General features: G+C 40.0%; 4 protein-coding genes across 7 annotated transcripts in view; all 4 read right to left on the bottom strand.

Moving 5' to 3' along the window:
• Positions 1-79: 79 nt before the first annotated feature.
• Positions 80-4,938, bottom strand: LOC108082710 (chymotrypsin-like protease CTRL-1). Its single transcript, XM_017178217.3, has 6 exons — positions 4,736-4,938; positions 3,820-4,194; positions 3,642-3,750; positions 3,385-3,569; positions 807-1,108; positions 80-308 (listed from the first exon to the last, which is right to left on the bottom strand). The coding sequence occupies exons 1-6, from the start codon at positions 4,806-4,808 to the stop codon at positions 195-197; spliced, it is 1,158 nt and encodes a 385-aa protein (XP_017033706.1). The 5' UTR covers positions 4,809-4,938; the 3' UTR covers positions 80-194.
• Positions 4,939-5,883: 945 nt separating this feature from the next.
• LOC108082731 (uncharacterized) lies at positions 5,884-6,487 on the bottom strand. The gene has a single exon (XM_017178237.3). The coding sequence runs from the start codon at positions 6,330-6,332 to the stop codon at positions 6,039-6,041; it is 294 nt and encodes a 97-aa protein (XP_017033726.1). The 5' UTR covers positions 6,333-6,487; the 3' UTR covers positions 5,884-6,038.
• A 935-nt stretch (positions 6,488-7,422) lies between these two features.
• On the bottom strand, positions 7,423-9,337 carry LOC108082663 (apoptosis-inducing factor 3). Its single transcript, XM_017178161.3, has one exon. The coding sequence runs from the start codon at positions 9,194-9,196 to the stop codon at positions 7,643-7,645; it is 1,554 nt and encodes a 517-aa protein (XP_017033650.2). The 5' UTR covers positions 9,197-9,337; the 3' UTR covers positions 7,423-7,642.
• Positions 9,338-9,382: 45 nt separating this feature from the next.
• The window catches only part of Lim3 (Lim3 homeobox protein), a 29,628-nt gene continuing 14,594 nt past the window's right edge, over positions 9,383-24,416 (bottom strand). For 2 of the 4 annotated variants that reach the window (XM_070286859.1, XM_017178425.3), the window contains 6 exons: positions 11,803-11,977; positions 11,478-11,680; positions 11,217-11,409; positions 11,003-11,154; positions 10,472-10,666; positions 9,383-10,401 (listed from right to left, as the gene is read on the bottom strand). In XM_070286859.1, coding sequence (XP_070142960.1) covers positions 10,088-10,401; positions 10,472-10,666; positions 11,003-11,154; positions 11,217-11,409; positions 11,478-11,680; positions 11,803-11,977 — 1,232 coding nt within the window. In that variant the 3' untranslated portion in view covers positions 9,383-10,087. Of the gene's footprint in view, positions 10,402-10,471; positions 10,667-11,002; positions 11,155-11,216; positions 11,410-11,477; positions 11,681-11,802; positions 11,978-12,070; positions 12,219-13,385; positions 13,495-24,416 lie in introns of those variants that run through there. The other 2 variants (XM_017178427.3, XM_070286861.1) reach the window with 2 other exon arrangements.

Here is a 24,416-nt window from a genome sequence, read left to right as displayed (position 1 = left end):
TTAAATTATTGGATGCGTGTCTGCTCAGATCAAGATATATCACGATCACTGAAAACTGTTTCAGAGAAGAGGGCACATGTTCTTAGGTAAATGTCGTATATTAGCTCTGCATAATTGTATCTTTGTTTTTTTTTTTATATAATGCAAATTTTAATTTTAAGTTAGGATTATTGAATAAGCTTAGAGAAATAAGCCTATTCCGGCGGTGTGTTGTCATGTATCCACTCGGCAAAATGGGCCACGGAGGTATAGACACTTGGGATACGCAAGCCACCGCAGTTATCCGATCCAAAGGACATAATGCCGATCTGTTGGGTAAAGAGGTGTCATTATCTTGAAAATCACTTGATTTTGTAATATGTTTTTGTTTGTTTTTGTAATGTTTTAACTATAGAAATACATTTTAAATATTTTGTTTAATGTAAAATATAATGCAAATTTAAAAATTTTTACAGAATAGGAATTCCTAAAAATATTAATATGATTTTATAGTCCCTTTTTTTTTTAATTAGTTCTCTTTTTAAACTGAAACTACATTTAAAAATGTTTCGTTTAAATTAGTAATAAAATATTTAATTACCACAATTCAACCTTAAGCTAAAAAAAAAATTATGATAATAAAATAAAAGGGAGTCTGCATTTTTTTCTGTGTAATGAATTTGCAAAGCGATTATACAAGAATATTGCGATCTAAATTCAATTTTTTTTACACAAATATTTCCAGATATTTTGAGTTAACATAATAAAAGTCTAGTATTATTTAAAAATATATATCTTAAATAATTATATTTCAATTATGGCTTTACCTGTGAGAAAATCCCATTTTCCTGGATGAAAAGCGGAGCACCGCCGAATCCTTGACAAACATCCTTGCCCTCTCCTCCAGCGCACATCCACTGGCCCTCAATCGAATTTGGGGATTCCAGGGCGCCAGTGGATCCGTAGTTGCGCAGACACAAGTCCCAGCTGGTGAGCGGTACGTCCAGATGCGACATCTCCGGCTGCCGGACGCTCGACGTGGACATCTTGCCCCAGCCGGCGATGGTGGCACGCTTGCCCACCACCAAATTGGCGCGTGTCTTTTGCAGGCAGATCGGTTGTGTGGCCACTGGCGGTGCGAAAGTGGAAATGGGTGTGTGTTTGTGGCCATTAATCTTTAGATTGACTTTTGATCGCTACCTGGCAAAACTGCAACATTGTTGCAAGGCTCCCAAAAGGGCGTACGAAAGATGGTCAAGAAGGGGGCCTATTTGAAAGGCTTTTTTATATAAGATTGCTTGGTCATATAACCTTTGGAAGTAACAGTAGTTTAAACTTATTTCTATTAAAATTTGATACATAATTAACTAGACTATAAATAGTTTGATTCTCTAATAGATTATAAACTTATTTAAAAGGCCTCTTTACTTCGTAATTTATTTTTATCTTCTTTGACATGGAAATCTCCACAAAAATTCAACAAATAAAATAATACTCGTAATTGAACTATAATTCAGAGGGAGACGGGTTAAAGTCTGGTAATTGTTACCCGGTTTAAGGCACCCTCCTGGCAACGCCCTTGCCTGACCCAGTGATTTATGCCGGACCGCTGTCTTTTATTGGACATTATAAAGCAATAATAAGAAGTAGCAACAAGTTGGCCAGCTAACTGGGCAACGCCTCCTTTCGGATACCAAAATAATGTGTTGTTTACGATCTGGCCAAATTGCAATTTGGTCCTGCCTTGCAATCACCCTTATTTGTTCTGGTTTGTGCGAGAGGTGCTGCAATTGGGGCTTACGCTTTAAAATTCAATTTGTTCGAAAGGGCCATCAAAAGCACGTTTCAGTTAATTTCAATCTACAAGATCGGCAACCAATAATTTACGAATAACAAGAAGGAAAGTCAACGGACAGTGGCTTAAATAATGACGGAAGGAATAGTTGGATAAATAAGATTATTTTATGAACTTTCAAAGGTTTTATCCATTTAATATTATTATAAAGAATATTAGGGGGAATTTTTTATGCTAAATTTTATATTTCATGTCAAAATAGATAGACCGACTGTGCAAAACAACAATATTTATCCTTGTTGACAGAAATCAGAAATAGTAAACAAACAAAAAACAGAATCCAGTTCTATCAATTGTATCAATCAATTCTATACCTTGCAGGGTATTATAATTTCAGTCAAAAGTTTGCAACGCAGTGAAGGAGACGTTTCCGACCCTATAAAGTATATATATTCTTGATCAGCATCAACAGGGGAATCTTTCTAGATATGTCAGGAAGAAATTGATTTTTTGGCCATTTTTGAAAAATTTTATAAGGGGTTACATCATTAAAATTTTTGTATTGATAAAAAATTGAATTTTTTAAATTTTTAAATGAAGTATGCAGATTTATTAGCTGTAGAAAATCTTGCACAGAATAGTTTACCGATTTAAAATTAATGCTCTTTTGGCCGAGTTATGATATTTTTAATTTTAAAAAAATCAAGAAGTTTTTTAATATAAAAAATCCGATTTTATAATACAAAATAATATTTTTCTAAGTCAAGGAATCATTTCCGACCCCATAAACAATATATATTCTTGATCAGCATTAACATGCGAATCTTTCTAGACATGTCCGGAAGAAATCGATTTTTTGGCCATTTTTGCGAAATTTGATAAAATTTGCAAAAATGGCCAAAAATTTGGATTTCTTAAAATTTTAAATTTGGTATGCAGTTTTTTTAAATTAATAAAAACTAACACAAAACTGCTTTCCGAATCGAAATTAATGCATTTTTGGCTTAGTCATGATATATTTTAATTGTTACCTGCAAGGGTATACAAACTTTGGCTGGCCAAAGTTAGCTTTCTTTCTTGTTTGCTTTATTTTTATTAAATATTATTAACATAATGGATTCACTTTCCGTTTACTGAAAATATATAACTTAAAGGCAGGTAAATTCTTAAATATTATTATGTTAATATTATAAATATCATCATGTTAATAATATTTTAAAAATTTTAAGTTATATATTTTTAGCATTATTTTTAGATCCCCTCTCCACTAATTGCATATCATAATTCCAAAGTTCATGATCATTGAACTGCATCCGAAAAGCGAAAAATCAAAGTGAATCCACTGACCAGGCGGTGCTCAGCTCATTAGCTGGTACAGTAAACACGCACCAAAGCCCAACGCCGCCCAATTAAACGACATGTTGGGATCCCCAACCTAGAATTAGCGGCATGCGACACACCGTGTGTCACAGTTGACATTTGTGAACTTGGAGCGAGTGGAGCAGATGGAAAGATGACAGAACAAAACGATTTTTAATTAACGCCAACACCGCCAAGCGTAACCGCCCCGAGTCCCCCAGGTTCGATCAGATCCTCCCCAGCCAACTCACCCGAGTAGTTTAGCGGCGTTTTGAGCACCAGCAGGGCGATATCATGATGGTACTGGCCCTGCTTGTAGTCGGGATGCACAATCACGTGGCTAATGGCATGGTTCACGGAGCGAGGGGCACAGAATCCGGTATTGGCACAGTCCGGATCGCTGGACGTGTCGTACTCACCCACGCGCACCGATGACCTGCAAGAGTCCAGGGGAGAAAGTCGATCGATAGCTGCATGTCCGATAAGCGGCTCTAGGTGACCCACTTACAGTCGGTGGCCATCGGCCTTGGCCAGGGCACAGTGAGCGGCAGTGAGGATGACACGCCGGGCTATGACGGCCCCAGCACACGGATAGGCAAAGGCTCCGGTGTTGACATCTGGATATAAGGGAATTGGAGATCACTTAATCTTGTAATAAATATTAATATTAAATAATTAAAACTTACGTTTAAATCCGATTCTGGCAACGAACGGATACGAACCCAAACCCTTGTAAAAATGTCCCTGAACTAGTGACTTTCCGCACACCTGGTTCTTCTCCAGCGGACTGCTGGGACAGCACACGTAAGGCAGTTCCTCGCTAGTCCCGCCGCAGTATAGCGATTTGTCGCCATAGTAGCAGCTCCGAGCCACCTCATAGATCAGGGCCGTACAATCGTGCAGAGGAGTGCACTCTGTGCCCACGGAGCAGCTGGTCTGTCCTGCGGAGTGTCCACCATCGTAGTAGGAGCGTGCAGCCACAGAGTGTCCACTTGTTTGATTACCCTGCACTGCTCTACTTGCTCCCGGTTTTGCATACGATCCAGGAATCAGTAGTTTCTCTAGGACATTTTTAAATTACACTAATTATTAGGAGACATCCTTAAATTAAGGTGTTTTTCAGGTTTCTTAAGTAGCCACTTAACCACATAGTTGGGATCTTAAAACTCTTAGCTGATGGTTCCCAGTATAATATTTTATAGTTTGCGCTCTAGTTTTAATACAATATATACTATTTAATCGAGAATCATGAATATAGAAGTGTTTACGACCTTAAGGATTGTGCCTAAGCGAGGCTTTGGTTGTAAAATAAATTTATATATATGTATAAACATATAAATATATGTATAAAGGACGTCTTTAAGTTTGTATTCCATACCCATACATGATATCAATTATCACATTAAGAAATAAAATTCCTTTATACGAATTTTAAGTTAAAATATTTTAACAATTTAAAAAGTTCTTAAATTAATATCAAGAAAACACCAGAAACATTGCTATTTTATATATATTTTTCAAAAGTATGGGCGTTAAGTGGTTTATTGAATTGCCTTTGAATTTTAGATCCTTAACTGAACACTTTCTTCACTCATTTCCTACCGAATTCACCGGATTCCGTTTGAGCTATGGCCAAAAGTTGAGAAATCAGACAAAATATAGGCAGTGCTCTCATTGTTTCGCAGGACTTGATCACTTTGCGTGCACTTGATCACTTTTTTTTCACTTTCGATTATAAAAGCCAAGAACTTTCAGTTTCCGTCGATTCGAACCGCGCAGCTGAACTAAGCTCTGTCAACTAAATGAAACGATACCCCAACGATCTGGCCAAATGAAAATGAAAATTAAAAAATATACATGCGGAGAGGTTCAGCTCACACACACTGTGACACTTCCCTATGTACTGCTGTTGCGGTTATTAACTGATTTTTATGACGGCTCGGTCTCAATTCGCAACCATTTCCAGGTTATACTATAATTTGTTCATTTGTGTGGCAGATACACATTTCCATGGCTTGTGATAGCAGAACATGCAGATCTGTCCGTCCGCTGACAGCGATCTCATTGCAATATGTGCTCGGTTTTAGCCATTACTGGTTGGTCATTTGGGAAAATGTGAGTTTCGGTGGCAAAAGGGTGGAGTTGTGTAGACTTTAATGACTTTAAAACGCGCTGCAAGTGAGCTGTTATAATAATGTGAAATAATAAAGAAATTTAAGCTAAGAGATGAATTATTAATTATAATTACTTTCACGAATCAAATTCAAAGTTTCGATCCAAAAAAGTTTTGGATAACTATAATTCCAATAAATAACCTATTCAAAATTTCCTAAAAAATATAAAAACAAAATTTTTAAAGTTTTGTCACATAGTCTTCTCTAAAATGTTTATCAAATAACCTAATTTCCTACCAAAAGCTATTTAAAATTTAAGCCATAAATAGCTTTTGGTAGGTAATTGGTAACTCCAGTTGGCTGAAACTTTCCTCCCTTTTGTGTTTTATGTTATTATTTAAGTGAGATTAGCGTTCGTTTTTTAATTCTTTCCTCTTTTTTTGTAATAAAATATGTTAAATGTGATCATTTAGATTTGATAAGCGCTCTCACATTTCACTGGGCAAACGGCCAACTGGTTCCAGTTTTTTAAGCAGGAAAACAAGCGCAACAAACGCACATTAAATTGCTTAATATGTACAATGTATATACATATGTATGTTTGTCGGCATCTGTGGCCGCTAAATTGTTTTGTAATTTTATGTTGAATTTTCTTTTTTTATTGCTTGCCGTTTAATGGTCAAGTTTTACTTTCGTTGCTCATACATATCCACGCGACGAACTTTAGTTAATTTCACTTTCTTATTTATTTACTTAGTACTTTTGGCATAACGAGCACTCATCCAAACCATTTAGTTGACTCTGTTGGGGATCCTTCTGGAATCACTTTCCAGGCTGGCCTCGAAGATCTCGTTTCCGGATGAATCGCCTCCGGCAGTTATGACAACGGAGTCTTCTTCAACGGGCACCGGATAGTTGGCCAGCACCTGACGGAACACATCGTAGCGATCTCGCAGCTGGACGTCCACCTCCTCCATTCGCCGCTCCTCCGCCTGGAGAGTTTGCAGCAGCGTGAAGAGGAGCACTCTGTTGGCTATGCGACAGTCGGGCAGGAGACTGCTGTCCACAGGTTCCTTGGGGCACATGCTTTCCAGATGGTAGTCCGTACAGCTCCCCTTTTATATTTATATTTTTGGATTCTGTTGGCGTTTTTTTAATTTAGTTTTAACCGAGTCTAATAGATAATATAGCTAGACATTCCGAAAATTTGTCAGAAAGAGCAAAGCCAAAAATATCTGTAAAGGTATACGAATATATTCTTGCAAAAAATATTTGTTTATGAGCAAAATGAATTATTTCACCAAGTAAATAAAAAATTGGACTTAATATCCTTATATTTAAAATTATTTTAATATGGGTTTACATCTATAGATAAAGATTTCCAATATGATAATATATTTTTAAGTTTTTAGCGATATTTAATGCAAAATCGAACTACAGTTAAACACAATAAGTTCATATCATTGCTGGTTAACTATATTCCATTTCATAAATAAAAGGTACTTGATTAGCTGGGTTTTTGTTTCTATTTAGATCACTTTACAACGCATATTACATAATTTAACCGTTAAACTGTTAACCCATTAAACATTTAACAAAAGAATAGATTTCAATACTGGCGGAAGTAAACCCATTTTGTAACATAAAAAGTTCACATATGGTATATGCTGTGTGCAAAACAAAACACCAACAATAAAGCTGTACCGTTATTTGACACTTATAGCCGTTTTGATGTGGCTATTAACGTGTTTAAACTGTCAGTAAATTGCTAAAAATTTTAATAGCAATCACACATAGGGAATTACCTTCTATACTGTATGTCACCCCAAAAAAAAAATTAATTGTTTGGGGTCAGTTAAACAAAAAACAGAGGAATGATGGCATTATACATAGTACATATGTATTTTACGAGTTTACTTAAAAATTATAAAGAAATATTTTATTAGGATACACTGTTCCTTATATTAATCAAGGACTATTAGGTATCATCAATATCAAAAAAGTTTATAAGGTTATTGAGCTATCTACCATATATGATTACTATATAATAAATGGGTTAAAGAGCTCTGGAAAATAATAAAAAATCCAATAACTTATACTTATCGTAAATCGAAAAAAAATATAACAAATTATTTACATTTCAAAAGCTAAGTAATTTTATAAGATAAACGTTATAGTTTATTTTCAGGGCTTTTATAAAGCTTTACTTAATATATAGGAAGCTTTATTTAACAGATTTGAGCTTGAGCCGAACTGTTATACTGCTATTGTTCATGACGCCAGGTTTTGGTACTAAAATCTAATTATTACGCTTGCAAATTATAAAAATTTCACAATTAACTAACTAAATTATTATTATTTGAACTACTTTCTAAAGGTCTTAGCAGTATTAGTACTAAGGCGTTATTAAAGACAACCATTTATTCCGTTTTTTGGGATCAGCGATTTGGCACAGCCATAGTCCTTTACCCTGTGAAATTAGCTCAGCGAACTTGGCCACAACCGAATCTCGGCCACAGGAGGCCACGGCCGTCACCACATCCTTATTGTCCACAAAGTAGGCCACGAACTGCAGATCCTCTAGACTGCCGTCGATAATGACCTCCCGGTAATCACCATAACCCGCGGATCTGAACGCTTTGCCAAAGATGATGGTATAAAAAAAGGGTATCTCTTCCACCTTTTTGATGTGGCCACACATATTCATGGCAGCAACGCGTCCATGGTATTGGGCCAAGCCATAGTGACTTATGTTTACACGATCCTTATACCCACCCAGGATATAAGCGTTGGCGATATCGCCACCGGCATACACATGCCTTACATTTGTCTCCAGAAAATCGTTGACGTTCACAGAGCCATTAGGATTGACTGATACGCCAGAGTCAATCAGAAATTCCGTGTTGCACTGGCATCCAGTGCCCAGAATAAGCAGGTCGCACGGTATCCGGGACCTGTCCACCAGCTCTACTTTCTTCACCTGGCCCAGGGGGTTTTCCAAGATGCGGGCAATGTCACTATTCATGCGCAAATGGACTCCATTATCCTCAAGAAGCTGCAGAATCCTTCTTCCAATTTGTTCTCCCAGATGAGTTTTGAATGGGACATTTTGTCGCGCCACAAGAGTAACACTGCCTGCCCTGGAGACCAGATGGGCGGCTGCCTCCACGGCCATAAAACTAGAACCCAAGCAGACCACGCGGGTTTTAGTGTTAACCATATTAAAGATGCTTCTGGCGTCGCAAATGTCTCGAATAGTTTTCACATTACCAAGCTCCACGCCGGGTATATCTGGCCTTACGGCAGAGTAACCAGTAGCCAGGTAGATCTTGTCATATTGCAAAACCTTTCCATTGCTGCAGTGAAGCTCTTTACGTAGAGTGTCTAGCTTTTTGGCGGAAACGCCTCGACGTACCTCTATGTCGTGGTCCCGGTAGAACTTTTCGTCGCGAAAGCACAACTGATCCATGCTCTTGGCTTGGAAGTTCATGACTTCTACTCGGTCGTAGGGCAGGTATCTCTCGCGGCAGACAAGGATTAGGCGACCGGTGAAGCCCTCCTGCCGCAGATTCTCCACACAGACCGCTCCCGAGGGACCTCCCCCCACCACAACAAAGCATCTCTGATCCCGGCACTGCCTCACTGCCATCTCTTTGATTCTCGAGGTCTTACTCAATTGGGATCGCTTGGCACGCACCAGCACCTGCCCCTTGCTGTCAACGGCCATCCGGTGACAGGGCAAAGAGTCTAGGCCGGGAAAGTTCTCTATGTCGCCCGTTTCCAGGTCGAAGCAAGCGCCATGCCAGGGACATCGCACGCGGCCATTGGAAAGTACTCCCTTGTGCAGGGGAGCTCCACGATGCGGACATCTACCGCCGAGCGCCCGAAGGCGTCCATTTTGATTGACCAGGAGCATGTGAGTATGCTCATCGAAGTCCACCTCACGCATCTCGTTCTCCGGCAACTCGGAAATGTGGCACACGACCACTGGATCCGCATAGTCATTTTCTTGTGGAAAGGAAGTAATTTTGTGATAAATAATAATAAATTAATAAACATTTCTGGTTAACAATTTGTTGTTTTCTTTTATTCTTATGTGTCAAATAGTAATTTATTTCATCGCATTTCGTTTTATCATTTTACGTAGTTGCTTCATTACTGACATTTCTATTTGGTTGAAATATTTTTTGGTTTTTTGTTAGATATAAATACGACATCACGTTTTCGTAATTGATATTTCTCCTATGCAATTTGGTTGTATTCCTATATAAAGCAATAAATAACTGGTTTGTTTTTTTGTTATTTTTTTGTTTTTTGGTTTTTTGTTTTTGGGCAAGGGCTTAACCAATGTTGTGCTCTCGTTTACCCCGCATTTGTTTTACGCTATACAGACTTAAATTAATTTAAAATTCAGTTTTAGTTTCCATTCACTATACACAAATATACAATATTTACATTAAAGTATAGGGGATACAAATGTAAATGATAGTGATGTTTATATCGTTCAAGGATAGTAACATTCAAGCCGTGTCGGGTGTATATATCTCAAGCTACCGAAGTAAAAATCAAGGATTTTGAGCAAATTGTGTTTTTTGGGGATTTCTTCTCACTAAAAATAAACAAAAAACGCTTATTTCCTAAACGATAGGGGGTGTTTGTTGTGTGTGTGTGTGTGTTTGTGTGCAGCATTGCCACATGTCTCAAAGTGTGTAAGCTTTGCTATAGCTGCCGCAAGCTTTCAAGATGGCGACGATTGATGCTGATGCTGCTGTGCAGCAGTTGCGGCAAGCAGCAGGCTACGCGATTGCATCTCGAAGTAACGCAAAAGCAGATTTGAGTATCAGTAATGTACACCTGCCGCTGAAGCATTGGGTGCAGCGGCACTAAGGCTCACACTGCCACTTCCCCCACCGCCGCCCCCACTGCTGCTGTTGTTGTTGCTGCTGTTGTTGTTCGCATTATTAGTGCTGTTGTTGTTGTTGGCGCTGGTATTGTTAGTGCTGCCGGAATCGCCAAGCCAGGAATCGGGGCTGGGCGGAAAATCAGGATAGCCCTGATCGGGACTGGAGTCATTGCTCAGATCCGAGACATTGTTGCTACTATGCAGGCGATGGTGCGTCTTGCTGGCATGCAGATTGGAGGCCACAGCATGATCTAAGGATGAAATGAAAAGGATGTTATCTTTCATCACTTTTAATTTGCTTTCCCCCCGGTCTTAACTCACCTATATTGGTGTACACAATGTTGTCCGGATAGGAGCCGAACGTGTGACCCTGGCCAACTGGCGGAGGCGAGCGACTGCTCGGCGGAAACTGCGATGGACTGGAGCTGCCGTGCATGTAGGAACCGCGAATGCTGTGTGGCGAGGCGCCTTCATCGAGACCCAAATTGACGGTACTGTAGCTGTCGTTGCTTAGATCTGTCAAGGAAGAGTAAAATTAGTTAGCTTTCTTAAGAAGCACTAAGGTTTAGCACCGTTAAAATACTGGTTTACAGAGTGAGTATCGAACTATGAATATTATAATATATAATATTTTATATTATATTTCCGATTTCATAAATTGTATTTTTCTTTCTCAAGTTTTTAGGGTTCTAAGAAAAGCAGAAAAGATCTACTCGCTTCCATGAGCTTACGTGAATTCCGGAAGGACTTCGGTTGCTCTTTTTGCTTATCTATAGTTTACATAAACCCCACATCTCGTAGGATCCTAGTAAATATTTCCTTCTCGAAACATAATAAGAATAAAAAACTCACCATGATGACTGAAACTGTCGTAGTCCACCTTCAGCTCATCCTTGTCCAGGAATTTGTCGGTGCGCGGCGAGCAGTTGCCCTTCATCGAGCGGAAGTACTGGCTCCAACGCGTGCGGCCAGCATCCTTTTTCAGTCGTTTCTCCTTGGCCCGCCTGCATAGGGAAAAGTCAAATTAGTAACAAAGAAAACTATAAAGCCAAAGCACCCGACGCACCTGTTCTGGAACCAGACCTGCACCACACGCATGTCCAGGCCAGTGTCCTGCGAGAGTTGCTCACGTACATGGCGGGCGGGCTTGGGGCTGTTGTTGTAGGCGGTCTTCAGGGTCTCCAGCTGCTTGGCGGTGATCGTGGTGCGGGGTCGCTTGTTCGGCTGATCGCCGTCCAAGGAGCCGTCCAAATAGAGACCTGCAATGTGGTGGACACCTCAAGGTTAATGGGGTTCGGAGGAAAGAAATTTAAGAAGAGACACCCACCCTTCGCCTTGGCCTCCTCGTAGTCGCGCTTGCATATGAGCTTGCGGTCCTCCATCAGGTAGAACTCGTCGCCGGTGTTCAGGGTGCGGGAGCACATGGCGCACAGGAAGCACTGCAGATGATAGACATTGTCCTGGGCCCGCCGCACCACCTGCGTGGGCGGGATGCCCATATCACAAGCGGAACACTTTGTACCGTAACGTCTGTTCGACCCAAACATTGGCAAATGCGACATGGAAGGAGATTTTTCATTAAACCAAGCCGGCTTAACCACACCCAGTTGGTCCAGTCTTTGCCTGGCCTTTCATTTGAGAAATTTACTTACTTGAAGAAGTCTTCCTTGCAAAAGAGTTGGCCGTTCCGCGCAAAGCACTTGTCGTTCAGCTGGCCATGGCACTCGCTGCACTGCAGGCACTTGGCGTGCCACGTCCTCTCTAGCACTTTGAGGATGAAGCGGTCCAGGATAAGCTCGTGGCAGCCGCCGCACTTAGGGATCGTAGCTGTAAGACAGGATAAGTATCAATTAATTAGAGTGTATGTGTATTTTTATTCGTATCAGCGTTAGTCCAGGAATAGTTGTTTCTTTTTTTTACCTATTTGACTCGCAATCATTCTTTTTCAAAGGTTTTCTTTTCCTCAATATTTTTGGAACTGACTAAAACAAATCAAGTCAAATATTAATTGAGCTATTTGAACCTAATTTGAAAATGCTTTTGTCATCTATTTAAAAAGTAACTTTATAGACAACATTATTAACTAGATTATGACTTGATTTTCATTGTGAACTCTAAGCTATTTAGCTAGATGATTGGGAAACCGAAAGCCCATTAAACATATGAAAATTACATAATTACATAAATTACTTATATAATTATTCGAAATTCCATTCGCATAATTGCCTTTTTCCTATATCTTCATATAAACCATATAAATTTTAAACAATTAAAGAACTGTCTCACACTGTGTAAACTTTAAAGTTACCTATACCAAATTAGTCCAGCTGTCTGTAACATCAGCTTAAATAGTATCTTTCACTTTTTAAAGGATTTTATCACGCACATACATATACATTTTTATATCTATAGATGTAGAGCTAAAAGTAATACTAATCTGTCTATATAGATTTTAGCACTGCATTGTTCTGTCCCCGTAAATAAAAAAATATTATAAAAAAATACTTATACTGTGTAAAATACTTATACTGTTGTTAAAAAAATACAAAGTATTAGAATTATATTAAATGGCCTTTGAATATTTTATGGTAAATACTTTTTGTCTGTAATCGCCTAAAAGTCTTCCACGCTTGGCAATACCAAGTGGCTAATTTCAAAAGTTAAACAATGTAATATGTAAACAAAGCTATTTTATGTTTGTAAAATGTGATTTGTAAAGGCAGCTTTTTTTCTTGTTGAAAATATGTTATTATTTATTGTAGAAAACATACTTTCAAGGCCTCAAAAGTCTAAAAGTTTCTTTTTATTTTCATTTTTAGAACACCCATTGTATTCTTTTAAACAAATCTGTCTTCTTGCTATACAAAAACTGTTTATTTAGAGCATAAACAAGAATATTTTAACATTAAGAATTTGTAAATAGAATGAACATAACGTTCATAATGTCAATTATATTTATTCAACGCATATTTATTTGATGTTCAATTATTTAAACTCATTACTATTTGCACAGGCAAATAAAAATGATTGCCTTAGACATTTCTGACAAATTTCCCTAAAATTAATTTGGAAATAGATTTTAGTAATCAAGCAATATTTGCCTAGAATGAAGATAGATTCACAGATATTTTTTGACCGATTTTCCGGAACCTCTGACAGGATAAAATCCCATGTTATATGTTACAATGGCCCCCAATCATTATCCTTTCTGTCAGATAAGGGAAATGCAACTTACACAGCAAAAACTCTGGCAATTGACTCAAATTAATTGGCGGTACGCGATCATCACATTTGCCGTTGGACAGAAAGTCGCTCTTGAACATCATTAGCTTAAGGAGTTCCATGCTGCGTTGGATTCTTTGCGATATTTGGTTAGTAAATGCCGATGTTTCGCTATCCTTATTTAAAGAAGCTTTCAGCCATCACCACTTTGCACCATTCACATTTTGATTTTTGTTGATTTAATCCACATTTCGGTTTTGATAACCCGCCCGTCGGTCGATATTTTCAGTTAACGGTATTTCTCTTTCTCTAGATTTTCGCTCTGCTTATTAATTTTTTATCATATTTATTTTATTTATTTGGTTTTTTTTTTTGGTTGTTGGTTGGCTTGTTACCGTTATCACAGAATTTTTGCTGCACGAATGACCGGGAAAAAAGCCGAGCGGCAACTTCGACGCTTGGAAAGCAACTGACGACTAACGGCACCCGATGCCACTGCTCATCGGCGGGTAGGAAGGGGGTGGCACACACACACACACACGCACACCATGCTGCTGACATAATCACAGTTGGAATGGGCAACAACCCAACCCTTAGAAAGCCAAGTGGACTTCCAATTGGAAAGCCGATTCAGCTGCTGCACCCTGTGCCAATTGTTGTTGCTTTCGGCTGTGCCAGTTTTCCAGGCTGCCCTTTCTTGTTTTTGTTGTTGTTGTGTTTTCTTCTACTTGTTTCCAACAATCAAGTTTGGGTTGGTCGCCCAACAACAACAACAACAACAATATAAACGACAATAGCGGCGGGGAAATTGCATTGTAACACTTTGCCATATTCGCGAGAGTGTGTGTGTGTGTGTGGGGGGTTTTCTTTTGGGTTTTTTGTGTGTTTGTGCCTGGGATTGGTTGTTTTGTGTGCGTCGACGTCGCCTGCAGTTTTCGGGGAGTGGTCTCTTGAAAAAGCTCTTTTCAGCTTCGCTTTTTTCCCTCCCTCTCTCTCGCACACTCTATGCTCTCTCTTTCTAGCCCTCATTCCCTCTCTCTTTCCTACTCGAACTCGGCCCGTCTCTATCTTTCAGCTCTCTCTCGTTTTGGGTTGGAGTGTACTAAAAATACCCATAAATATATATATTTGTATTTGTATTTGTATTGTTCTGCGCTGCAGTTCTCCAACTGCCTCTTCTTCTTTCCTCCCATATCCTGGCCACAACTACATACATACATTCGTACATGTGTGTGCTTATGCACTTGGCTGCCATTGCTTATTGTTGTGCCATTGTTTCGTAACTGTGAAAATGACCTTAAAGCCGTTAAATTGCTGACTGAGTGACTCGGGTCCGACCGGCTGATCCAAAGCAACGTCTGCGCACCTGCCCCGCACTCCGCCCACTCAGAGAAATGGTATCGCAAATGAATACTAAATTTCAACAAATTATGATGCAAATACAAAGTTTTTAAAACAAAATGTATTTTATGAAAGACCTTCGAACATATCTCAACGCTTTTTGGGTTAAACTTGGAACTTAGTGAATCAAAAACTCTAAATTATTATTCTTAAACTCTTAAAATTTAAATACCTTAGGACAGTTCCAGCATCGAAGACATATTTACAAAAGTAGCTTAATAATTTTGGTAAAAAATTGTATTTTTAAATAACTTTTGTACCCTGTAAAATTATATTATAAATTATTTTACACATTAACTTTAATAAAGAAGACTTCATCACTGGTAATATTTATATTCAACAGATTAAAAACACTCTCCATACCCTTGACATATTTTTCCCAGTGCAGCTACACCCCAAAACGCTTTTGGGGCGTCCGTCAGTTGGTTTGGAGAAGCAAGACGCACACTTATGAGCTGCCAAGTGGTCGGCGCTCTCGGTCTTCTTGGTTTCGGCCATTTTCCAAAAGCCAAAATGTGCGTAGCCAAAGAGACCGACACCTACACACATACACTCGACACAATCAGAGCCCCTACACACACCCTCGCATTCGACATCCGGAGACCGGACTTTTGGGATTTTAAAGTCTCTTCTTTGTAATTTGACTTGACAGGCTGGCTGAAATTCTCTCTTTTTTTTCCTTGTTTAAAGTTATGTAGGGTTTTAAGGTTGAATCTTCGTTGCGGTCATACATTGAAGTATATAATTTTAATCAGGAAAATGTTAAGAGTGGAAATAGGTCTGCCCCATTTAAATCACATTACCTAAAATTTTTGTTCTTCAATTTTAGAATTTAATTTCCCCTTTTATTTATGTATGTGAAAGGTCTAGTTTTTATGAGGTAAAATCGATTATCCATCTTCTTTTCTGTCCTTATTCCTTATAAGTGCTGTGTAATTTATTCCAGATGCCCGGCATTATATTTTTGCGCATATTTGTAGTCTACTTCTGCGGGCTTTTGCAAAACCAAATTGAAAACAACCCAAGGAACTGCGGCACACACAATTGTGTTTTTCAAGTAAAAGAAAACCAAGCCAAATTCATAGCCGGCAGCGACGTTGTCAGAATCGACAACAAGATTCACAATGGCCCCCAGCCAACAAAAAGAGCGAAAAGAAAAGGGGATTTTTTGAATGGCTGCCATGGGTAAAATGGCGGCTCCGCAATCGAAGGCAAATTGAGCGATACGCAGGCAGGCAGACAGCTATATGCACAATCATATATACATATGTATGTTTATATGTATAAAGTGTACGTATGTACGTTGGAGGGACTGTGTCGCTAAGCATTATCTGGGCAGCAGGACAACAGGACCCGGTCTCCGGAGTGGAGCTTAAATATGTTGGCAACGGGCAAAAGGCAGCCAAAGCTGGGATTACGTCTCGCAGAGCTCGAAAGCAGCTATTTTTAATGCAGACACGGCACACACCCTCGATCTGGCTGGGATAACGGCAGGTATTAAGCATGCAGAGACAGAGACAGGATGCTCAAGAATGCGTGCGACCAGGAATGAGGACCAAATGGTTACGCACTCCACATTTCCGACGAAACTAAAGACAAAGTGCTTCAATGTGAATTTATGTAAATTAAATATTTGAAAATTACATAATTGCTACATTTGTATTTTCCCCACATTTAAGCTTATATTTAATATTAGTTAGTGGAGTTACTCTCCCTTCCCCGTACTTTCCAGTGCAACGCGTTGGCTCAAAATCCCTTAGTGACTTTAGCTTGTCGTGTTGCTTTGACGTTAAAACTTAAAAGCGTTACCACCACTTTATTTCTTTGTAGCTTAGTATTTCGTATTATTAGGGTTTACTTTATAAACATATATATATAAAAATATTTGTAGTTTAGCTATCTATAGAAGCTTTGAGCCATATGCGTCCAGCTGCAGTGGGAAAAGTATTAATAGCTATCTAAAATATTTTTCAAAGTGAAATGTGTTTTGTTTTCATTGTTTTAGAAAGGGTTTCTATTAGCAATTTGACTATATTAACCATATAAGGATCTTCATTAAGATTATCTTATTATTTAATGCATTACAAATTGTTCAATTAAGTAAGTTTTAAATTATTATATGTACTTTATAATATGAAATATCCAATAAAAAATACTAATAATAGCTTTTAGTTATTGAAAATTGAATCTCGCAAACCGCTAATATACACATAAGCCACTTAAACAGAAGCCAATAACCTCCCCAAAATTCCATTAGCCCCACACCCCCAGTTCAAGTCGTAGATCGATTCCTGGCCAGTGCTGACATCTGTTCGGATCATCAGGAAGTATATAATTGGATTGACAACTTAATTGAGCCCCTCTGCCCCATGGGCAGGAGGTGCGAGTGCCACTGCGAATGCTCACCAATTGCAGCTCGAGAACTCCAAACAGCAAATGACCGTAATCAGCGTGCTAGGACCGCACTCGAGGACGATATAGCTTCACCTCGTCCATCCATTAGACCCCCGCGCATGACAAACAAAAGACCCATTTAGATAAAGAGTGCGCAGCTCAAAGTCATAATCATAATAGTGGAAGTGTGGGCGGGCGTTGGGCAACTATTTATGTGCCCCCTGAAAGGCTTACTCCCTCGCCAGGCCAGGCCAGGCCAGGCTACTCCCTCGCAAAGTGACCAACTAAAAGTTATTACGCAACGACCGATGCACTCCGAAAGGGGTAAAAAACAGACCAGAACCGATGGATATCGTCCTGCCAGGAAACACTGAACAGACCCAAGTCATAGAGCAAAATGCGCGATAAAATATTGAAAGCACTCCAAAAGCATTAATAAAACGGCATCGCAACGTGGGATGGGTAAGTGGGCACACGTGAACTTTACACCGCCCTCACAGCTCGGGCCAAGAAAAAAAAAGCAGGCCGGGACACCGGGACACCGAGCCTTTCCCCGCCAGCTGTGCCTTCATCGCGTGCGTGGCAGTCGTTTGCCGCGGCGCACGCATCCATTAGGATTCAAATTGTTCGTGGTGGCGTCGTCCTTTTTACACGCCTGCCTTTTTGGCTTTCCCTTTTTTTACTTTTCGTTTTTCAACATACTCTTCTATGGAATTTACTAGGAGCAGAAGAGCCGAACTACTTACAAGCGGTTTATACTAAATAACAACCTGTCTTAACATAAATTATGGTGGCATTTAAAATAAATGTTTTTTTAGAAAAATTAATGGACGAATGAGTATTCAAAATATTGAAATTCAATGAATATGTAACTAAAAGTTAAGATATTAGGATCCCGTTGTCCGACTTAATGTTAAACTAGTCATATTTAAGAGTATAGCCCTACCATTATCGTAAAAAAACACAACAAAAACCAAGTTGGAATGGGTTTGGCTTTAGCCATAATTCGTTGAATGAGCCACTGCACGCGTCGTCACTTTCCATAGAGGAAAGCCCCCGACGTCATCTGGCAGGACTCGATTTCCAGGCAGAAGGACACGAACGTCGCGACAGCCGCATATTATCTAATTAGGAGGCACTCGAAAATAAAATTACGAAACAAAAAGTTTTGCCATTTGAGGGTAAACAATGTACAAAAAAATTGACACTTAACTTTGGTCAGGGTTGATTTGGGGTCAGAGCAATGAGTCCTTTGTCTGTGGGTTCAAAAATAAAACGGAACTTGGACAAGAGAGGCCATTAAAAAGTTACAAAAGTTACTCTGAAGTCGCAAAGAAAGTCATTTCTGATGGTAAGAGTTCCTTGGAAAGAGTTTTACTTTATTAAGCTCAGAGGTACTTTGGGTAAATAACCATGAAAACATTCAATTAAAGACAAATTAAGCAATTAAGTAGGGGGATAATGTAAAATAAAATGTATACAAATTAATTATAATTTTGTAATATTATTTTTGTAATCAAATTAGGTGATTCTATTAGATACTTGAATAGTTTTTAACTGTCCCAGGATTTCCCATGTCATTGACATTGATTTATTTATTTGTTCTCATTATTAGTTATTGATATTACAAATGCAAATCAAGTGTATTGTCCTGAATTCACTTAAGATCCTACCGCAATAAAATGAATATATATTAGAGAACTATGGTAAATAACTCTTCCCCCTAGGAGAATACTTTTCCGGTCAATGGATTTGTCTGAAAAAAGAAGCCCAGTCGCTGGTCGGGGGATGACTTTTCCTTGGGCTGCCAGGCGAAAAACTATTTATCATAAGGCAGCGACGGTGTCCAGGACAAAAGGAGATGGGCGCGCCGCGATGGCAACGCCCCCTTTTAAGCTTTCCCGGGGCTCCTTGAAACGCGACTGGCAACGCATCTGTTCCAAAGCATTTATCAAAATGTCAATGCAGCACTTAACCAAATCCATTAAGTAACTTCGCCTTAGCCTCCGCATCCGCATCCGTTTCCACAGCCGCACTCATTCAGTCAGTCAGTGAGCCAGTCCGTCAACCAGTCAGTTTGTCATGCATTCATTCATCTATTCATTGGCCATAAAAAGCGCCGGCTATTGTGTACTCTCGCCCAACCGCCCACTGGGCACTCCTCCCACTCCTTAATTCCTTTGGCGGCGGGTAAATGCGTCCATTTAGCGGCAAACAAGCGACAGATCCGCTTGTAATCCTTTAAGTGTATGCAGCGCCAGCAATGGATATGGATGGATATTGTCCGGGGTCGGGGGCGGTGAATGCGGATGCGGATGTGCCAGTGGGCGGGGCACACACAGCACGAGGGGAGTCAGAGTCACTCTCTCTGGTGACAGCAAGTGCAATAATTTGTTTGCAGTTTTCCCCGTTAAGTGCTCTATTTTGTACAAATGGAAACATCACCAGCAGCAGCAGCTAGCTCAGCGCGAAAGGAAAATGCTCTTGTTCAAGGGTGTTGCTGCTTTCCTCCAACGATTCCTTATCCTTGTTGTTGTTGTTGGTGGTGGTGGTGTTGTTGTTGTTATCGCCCTAACGAAATCAATTCGACAAAGTTAAATAAGGACGAAACGAAACGAAACGAAGGGTGGCGGACAAAAGGACCAGCCCAGGCACGAATCGAGACTAACTCTGGATCCTGGCAGCGCTGCCTCATTGACAAAGTCAAGTTTTCAGCGGATGGAACAGCGAGGGAGTTGGCACAGTGGGCAGGTCCTCAAAATAAAGATTATTTATTTAATAAACACATCTCAAGTAAGGTTGATATAAAGCATATCAAAATAATTATAGCGTTTAGAGTTTTATCGAAAATATGGTAAAGTTTTATGTATCGAAACATATCGTGCTTTACGCTGAGATATCGATATTCTTGAGCAATTTTTTAAAGAATAATACTAGCTTATTGAGACAATTTTTTAACTTTTAACAAGGATAAACAGTTGAGGTTTCCTCTTATAATTAAGTTGGATTTCCTTTTAGAAAAAATATATTTATAAGTATAAAATAAGTTGAAGGTCTACACGGAAATATCCTTAAATCTATGATAAACTAAGAGCGAAAATTTTATAAAATCGAAAACTTTCAACTATAAATATACAGCTAATAACATTATTAACATATAATAATAAATTAAACCTATATTTTATGTAAAATTCTATTTATATTTTTCAAAGTTGCGAACTTAATCCTTAATCCACAATCGGATGCACAAATAAGAAAGGAATTTCCGAGTCGACCGCCGTTGAGCTCTCGTTTATGACAAAATCCCGCTGTTTGTTTGCACAGACCCCGAATAAGAGCCCATATCCGAAAAATATTCATTGCCGTTCTGCCAAAGGACATGCCACCCCCCAGAGTTGTTGGGTGTTAACAAAGCGTAGCAGCTCGGCTCTCGAGTTCTGCCCCGCATTGATGACATATTGGCGATGGTTGAGTGTCACCCCGATAAATTCTGGACTGGTTAACGGGGGGTACTTTGCTCTACATACCGTTAATGTTAATGCTTTTAATGTAATAAAAACATTTGCAGCATTTAAGGGGCGTACTAGGACTGAGCTCGGGTTTGCTTCGTGGTAGGAAATTGGACAGGTTTTTGGTTTGTCGGCACTTGTTGCTACGGTCATTTATGTCGCCTGTCAGCAATGAGTGTTCTCTAGACATCGAATACTCCGGGTCCTCTTCTTCCCTCGCTCAATACACATACACACACACACACAGCTCCCACTGGCCACCCACTGACCTCATGAATAATCCGGATTCCGCCAAAAGGGAGCGCCCAGACCAGTGGAAAACTGGTTTTCAGGACTCTCCTCTATCTCGCTCGCCAGGTGAAGACAGGCAGGCAAGTTTATTGTGAAACTAAAATGGGTAAGTCATAAAAAGAACGGCTTGGTGCTTAACCTTTCGCAGCCCTCTCCACACGAGGGTGCTAAAAATTTCGGTGAAAACAAAAACTTGCCACTTTTCATGGCGAAGCTTTTTGCTGCAATATGTTGCTGATTATGCCGCTGGGATTAAGTGTCAGTCGATCCGAAAGCCGTCTACCCAACTGCATAATGACCTTAATCAATTTTCCCAGCAACCCCCGAGGAAGGGCCTCAGAGTCAGACGGTTTCCAGTAGCCCTCAAAACTGTTGCATGTGTCTGCTCCGAGATGGGAATCACTTAACCCGGAGGGAGCGAGGGTTGGAACCTGGCTCAGCCATCGATAGCGCAGCAATAAAAAAAAGATACTTCAGACCTCTGGTAACCAGAGATGAGTCAGTTCAGCGAGCAACCCTCAACTGGCTAAGTGGACTCATCACACAGGCCACGCGCCTGGGCCCAGCCCAACCCAACTCCAACTCCAAGACCCGGCTAGTTATCATCGACATATGGAAATTCTAGCCGCGTGGAAACTCCGCTTAAGCGCGTGCGGCTTAGGCGCGACTTAAGTTTCCCTTTAACTTTTCACGGCAGACTTTAGCCAAAGTGAACAGGGCTTGGTTCGTAGGTGCGAGCCACGCACTTGACTTGTTAGCCACGTTAAAAGCGGCTCACACGTGCCTGCAATTAAGGTGGAAAAGGTAACTCAATCCGAAGTTGGGATGTGGCTAAGGTGGCCTCCACGTTAACACAAAATGCAGTACAAAAAATTAATAATAATAAATATATTATTAGATTATTAATAATAAAATACTTTATTTTATTTATTCTTCTTATAACATTTTTCGTAAACCTTTGTTAAATGTTTACAAAAAATATATACCAACATCTAATTCCACATTCCCCAAGTTTTTCTCTCTGTGCAGTGCGTGAGCCCGGCACCCCAACGGTGTCTTAACCATATAACTGCCGGTCTCCGGCAACTACAACGACTACCAGGTTCATTTCCATTAACCGGCAAAGAGGCGTTTAAGTTAATAGCAATGGCCTCCTCCTCCTCCTCCTTCTGCCGCTCTACCCAGACCCACTCTGACTTCACCCCCAACTCGGAGGCATCGTTACCGTTCCGGAATCCGGTATCCGGAATCCCCTCCATTAGCGCGTGCCATGCCTCAACCGACGGCGTGTTGCACTTTGGCTTTGCCACTTTTAATGTTTCATAATTAAAAATGTTGCCGGTGTCGTGTGGTCGCAATGCTCTCCGGTTACCTACCGGCTAACAGCCACCATCAGCTCATGCAATATTAAGTCACGGGAAACGCAGGACCCCACTCAAACCCCCAAGAGAAGGGCAGAGCAAAGCGAGACCATCTGCAGCTGGGCCATTTTGTCGCCTGTTTTGTCGCCATTTGCCAAGGTGAAAGTCTTTTTGGGCACCTTTTAATGCGTTTGCTTTTAATTCCGGGCCGTGAGCACTTACGGCCTTGCCCCCATTTCCTCCGCCATTCTCGGCCGTGGGGCATTCAAAGTAATTGGCAACAAAGCGCTGCGACATGTTTGCCTTGCCTTTCAGCACGTTTTTTATTATGTCTATTATAATTTACTTTATGCATTTGTTTTATATACCTGCTCCTAAGCCATTATGAAAAGGATCCTAGGGAGGGCCTTAGCTTGTTAGGGCTTTTCTTAAGCATTTATGCAATTTGTTAATTCTGGTTTCAAAAGGGTTCTATTCTGTCCTTCTTTTTGTTTTATTTGATTTCTTTTTGTTAAGAGGAAACAATAAGTAATAATTCTTTCTACTTAAACTGGAACATTTTAAATTTCATTGGGAGCTCGGAAATCTGCCATTAAAAATAGTCAAACCAAAGGTTAACTCATATTGACGGCTATAAAGTCAAAGGTCATTACGAATCCTTATTTAAAAATACGCCTGAATTACTCTCAGTACGAAAACAAAAAACCCACAAAACCGGCATTCAGAAAATTTCTTGCTTTAACCAAAAATTAACTGTCAAATATGTTGGTTCAACAATTTTAACACAAAAACTGCTTGTCAGGACAATTGGAACGAGGAAAACGGGAGCATTTGGGTGGGAAGAGGGGCTGGTTCGAGAGAAGAGGGCGTGGCAGGCAGCTCTGCGGGCCGTGCAACACAATAACTTTTCAATTTATGGCGCACATTCCATCTGACGGCCATTAAACAATGGGATCCACTCGCCGCACACATTTTCCTATTTTCCGTATTTTTCATTCTTTTTTCAGTTTTTTTTTTCCTATTCATTTCTCTTTTTTGCCTTTTGTAGCACGCTTGGCTTTCGGCTACTTTGCAAAAAGCATTTTGTTCTCTGGCTGATATTCTTTTTTGTGTTTTTTTTTTGTTAACAAACAAAAGGCGTGCGCTCTCGTTGGCAGCCATTGAAGCGTCAAGTCCGAGCTGCAAGCTGTCCAAGCGACCACCAGCACCCTTGACCGTAGCTATAAAACGTCACAAAAAAGGTTTACAGAGCGAAAAAAAAAAATATATAGGAATAGGAATAGGCGACAACGACGACGACATGCCAAGCCCATGTCCGATGTTGGCCGGGCTTAGCTGCTTGGGGTAAGACATGGCCGGGTCCTTGCTTTCGAATTTTGAGTGCTCCCAAGCTCGGGACTCATCATCAATCGGGTTCGCCTCCGCCTCGTTGAGCCGCCTTTATGTTTATGGACGACCGCCACTCGTAGTCTTCGTCCAGTCTGTATTGTGTCTCAACTGCAACTTCATCAAGCTGCCAGGAGCTCGGGGATGATGTGGAACCACCACAACCACTTTCTACACTTCAATTTAAATTAATATAGTATAAGGACATTTTTCGGATTTTATATATAACTAAATTTAGGGCTTTCCTAAAGTTTCACTTAAAGGAATCAACAGATCATTATCCTATATATATTTTAAGAAAAAGGCTAAAATATTAAGTGACTTGGTAAGAGGCTGAAATTCAAATAATTTTCTAAGTATGCCTCATAGGGAAATGTTCAACATAAAACTTTTTTTTTCCGATTTTGTGGGTTCCCAAAAACTTGTACAAGTCACAAACTTCCTTTCCAAGTGTACTTAGATTCAAACTGAAATGGAACCAGAGCCAAAAGCGGGAGCAACAGTGGAAATGGCAGAAGAAAAAGGTTTATTGCGGTCTCTATAAAAATACACACTTGGGGTGATTTCCTCCTTTGAAGCTGGCACAAAACGTCCTAGGCGTGGGTGGGATTCTATGATTCTATGGGTTGGGTCTCTCACCCAGCCCCGGCATTGTTGGAGGTTAGAGATGGTTGGGAGATGCTGCTCCGTTCGTCTGCTCTA

Source organism: Drosophila kikkawai, chromosome 2L, assembly GCF_030179895.1.
Source record: "Drosophila kikkawai strain 14028-0561.14 chromosome 2L, DkikHiC1v2, whole genome shotgun sequence".
Lineage (NCBI taxonomy): Eukaryota > Metazoa > Arthropoda > Insecta > Diptera > Drosophilidae > Drosophila > Drosophila kikkawai.
The sequence above is the reverse complement of the archived record's forward strand: the minus strand, read 5'-3'. Positions and strand labels throughout refer to the sequence as shown.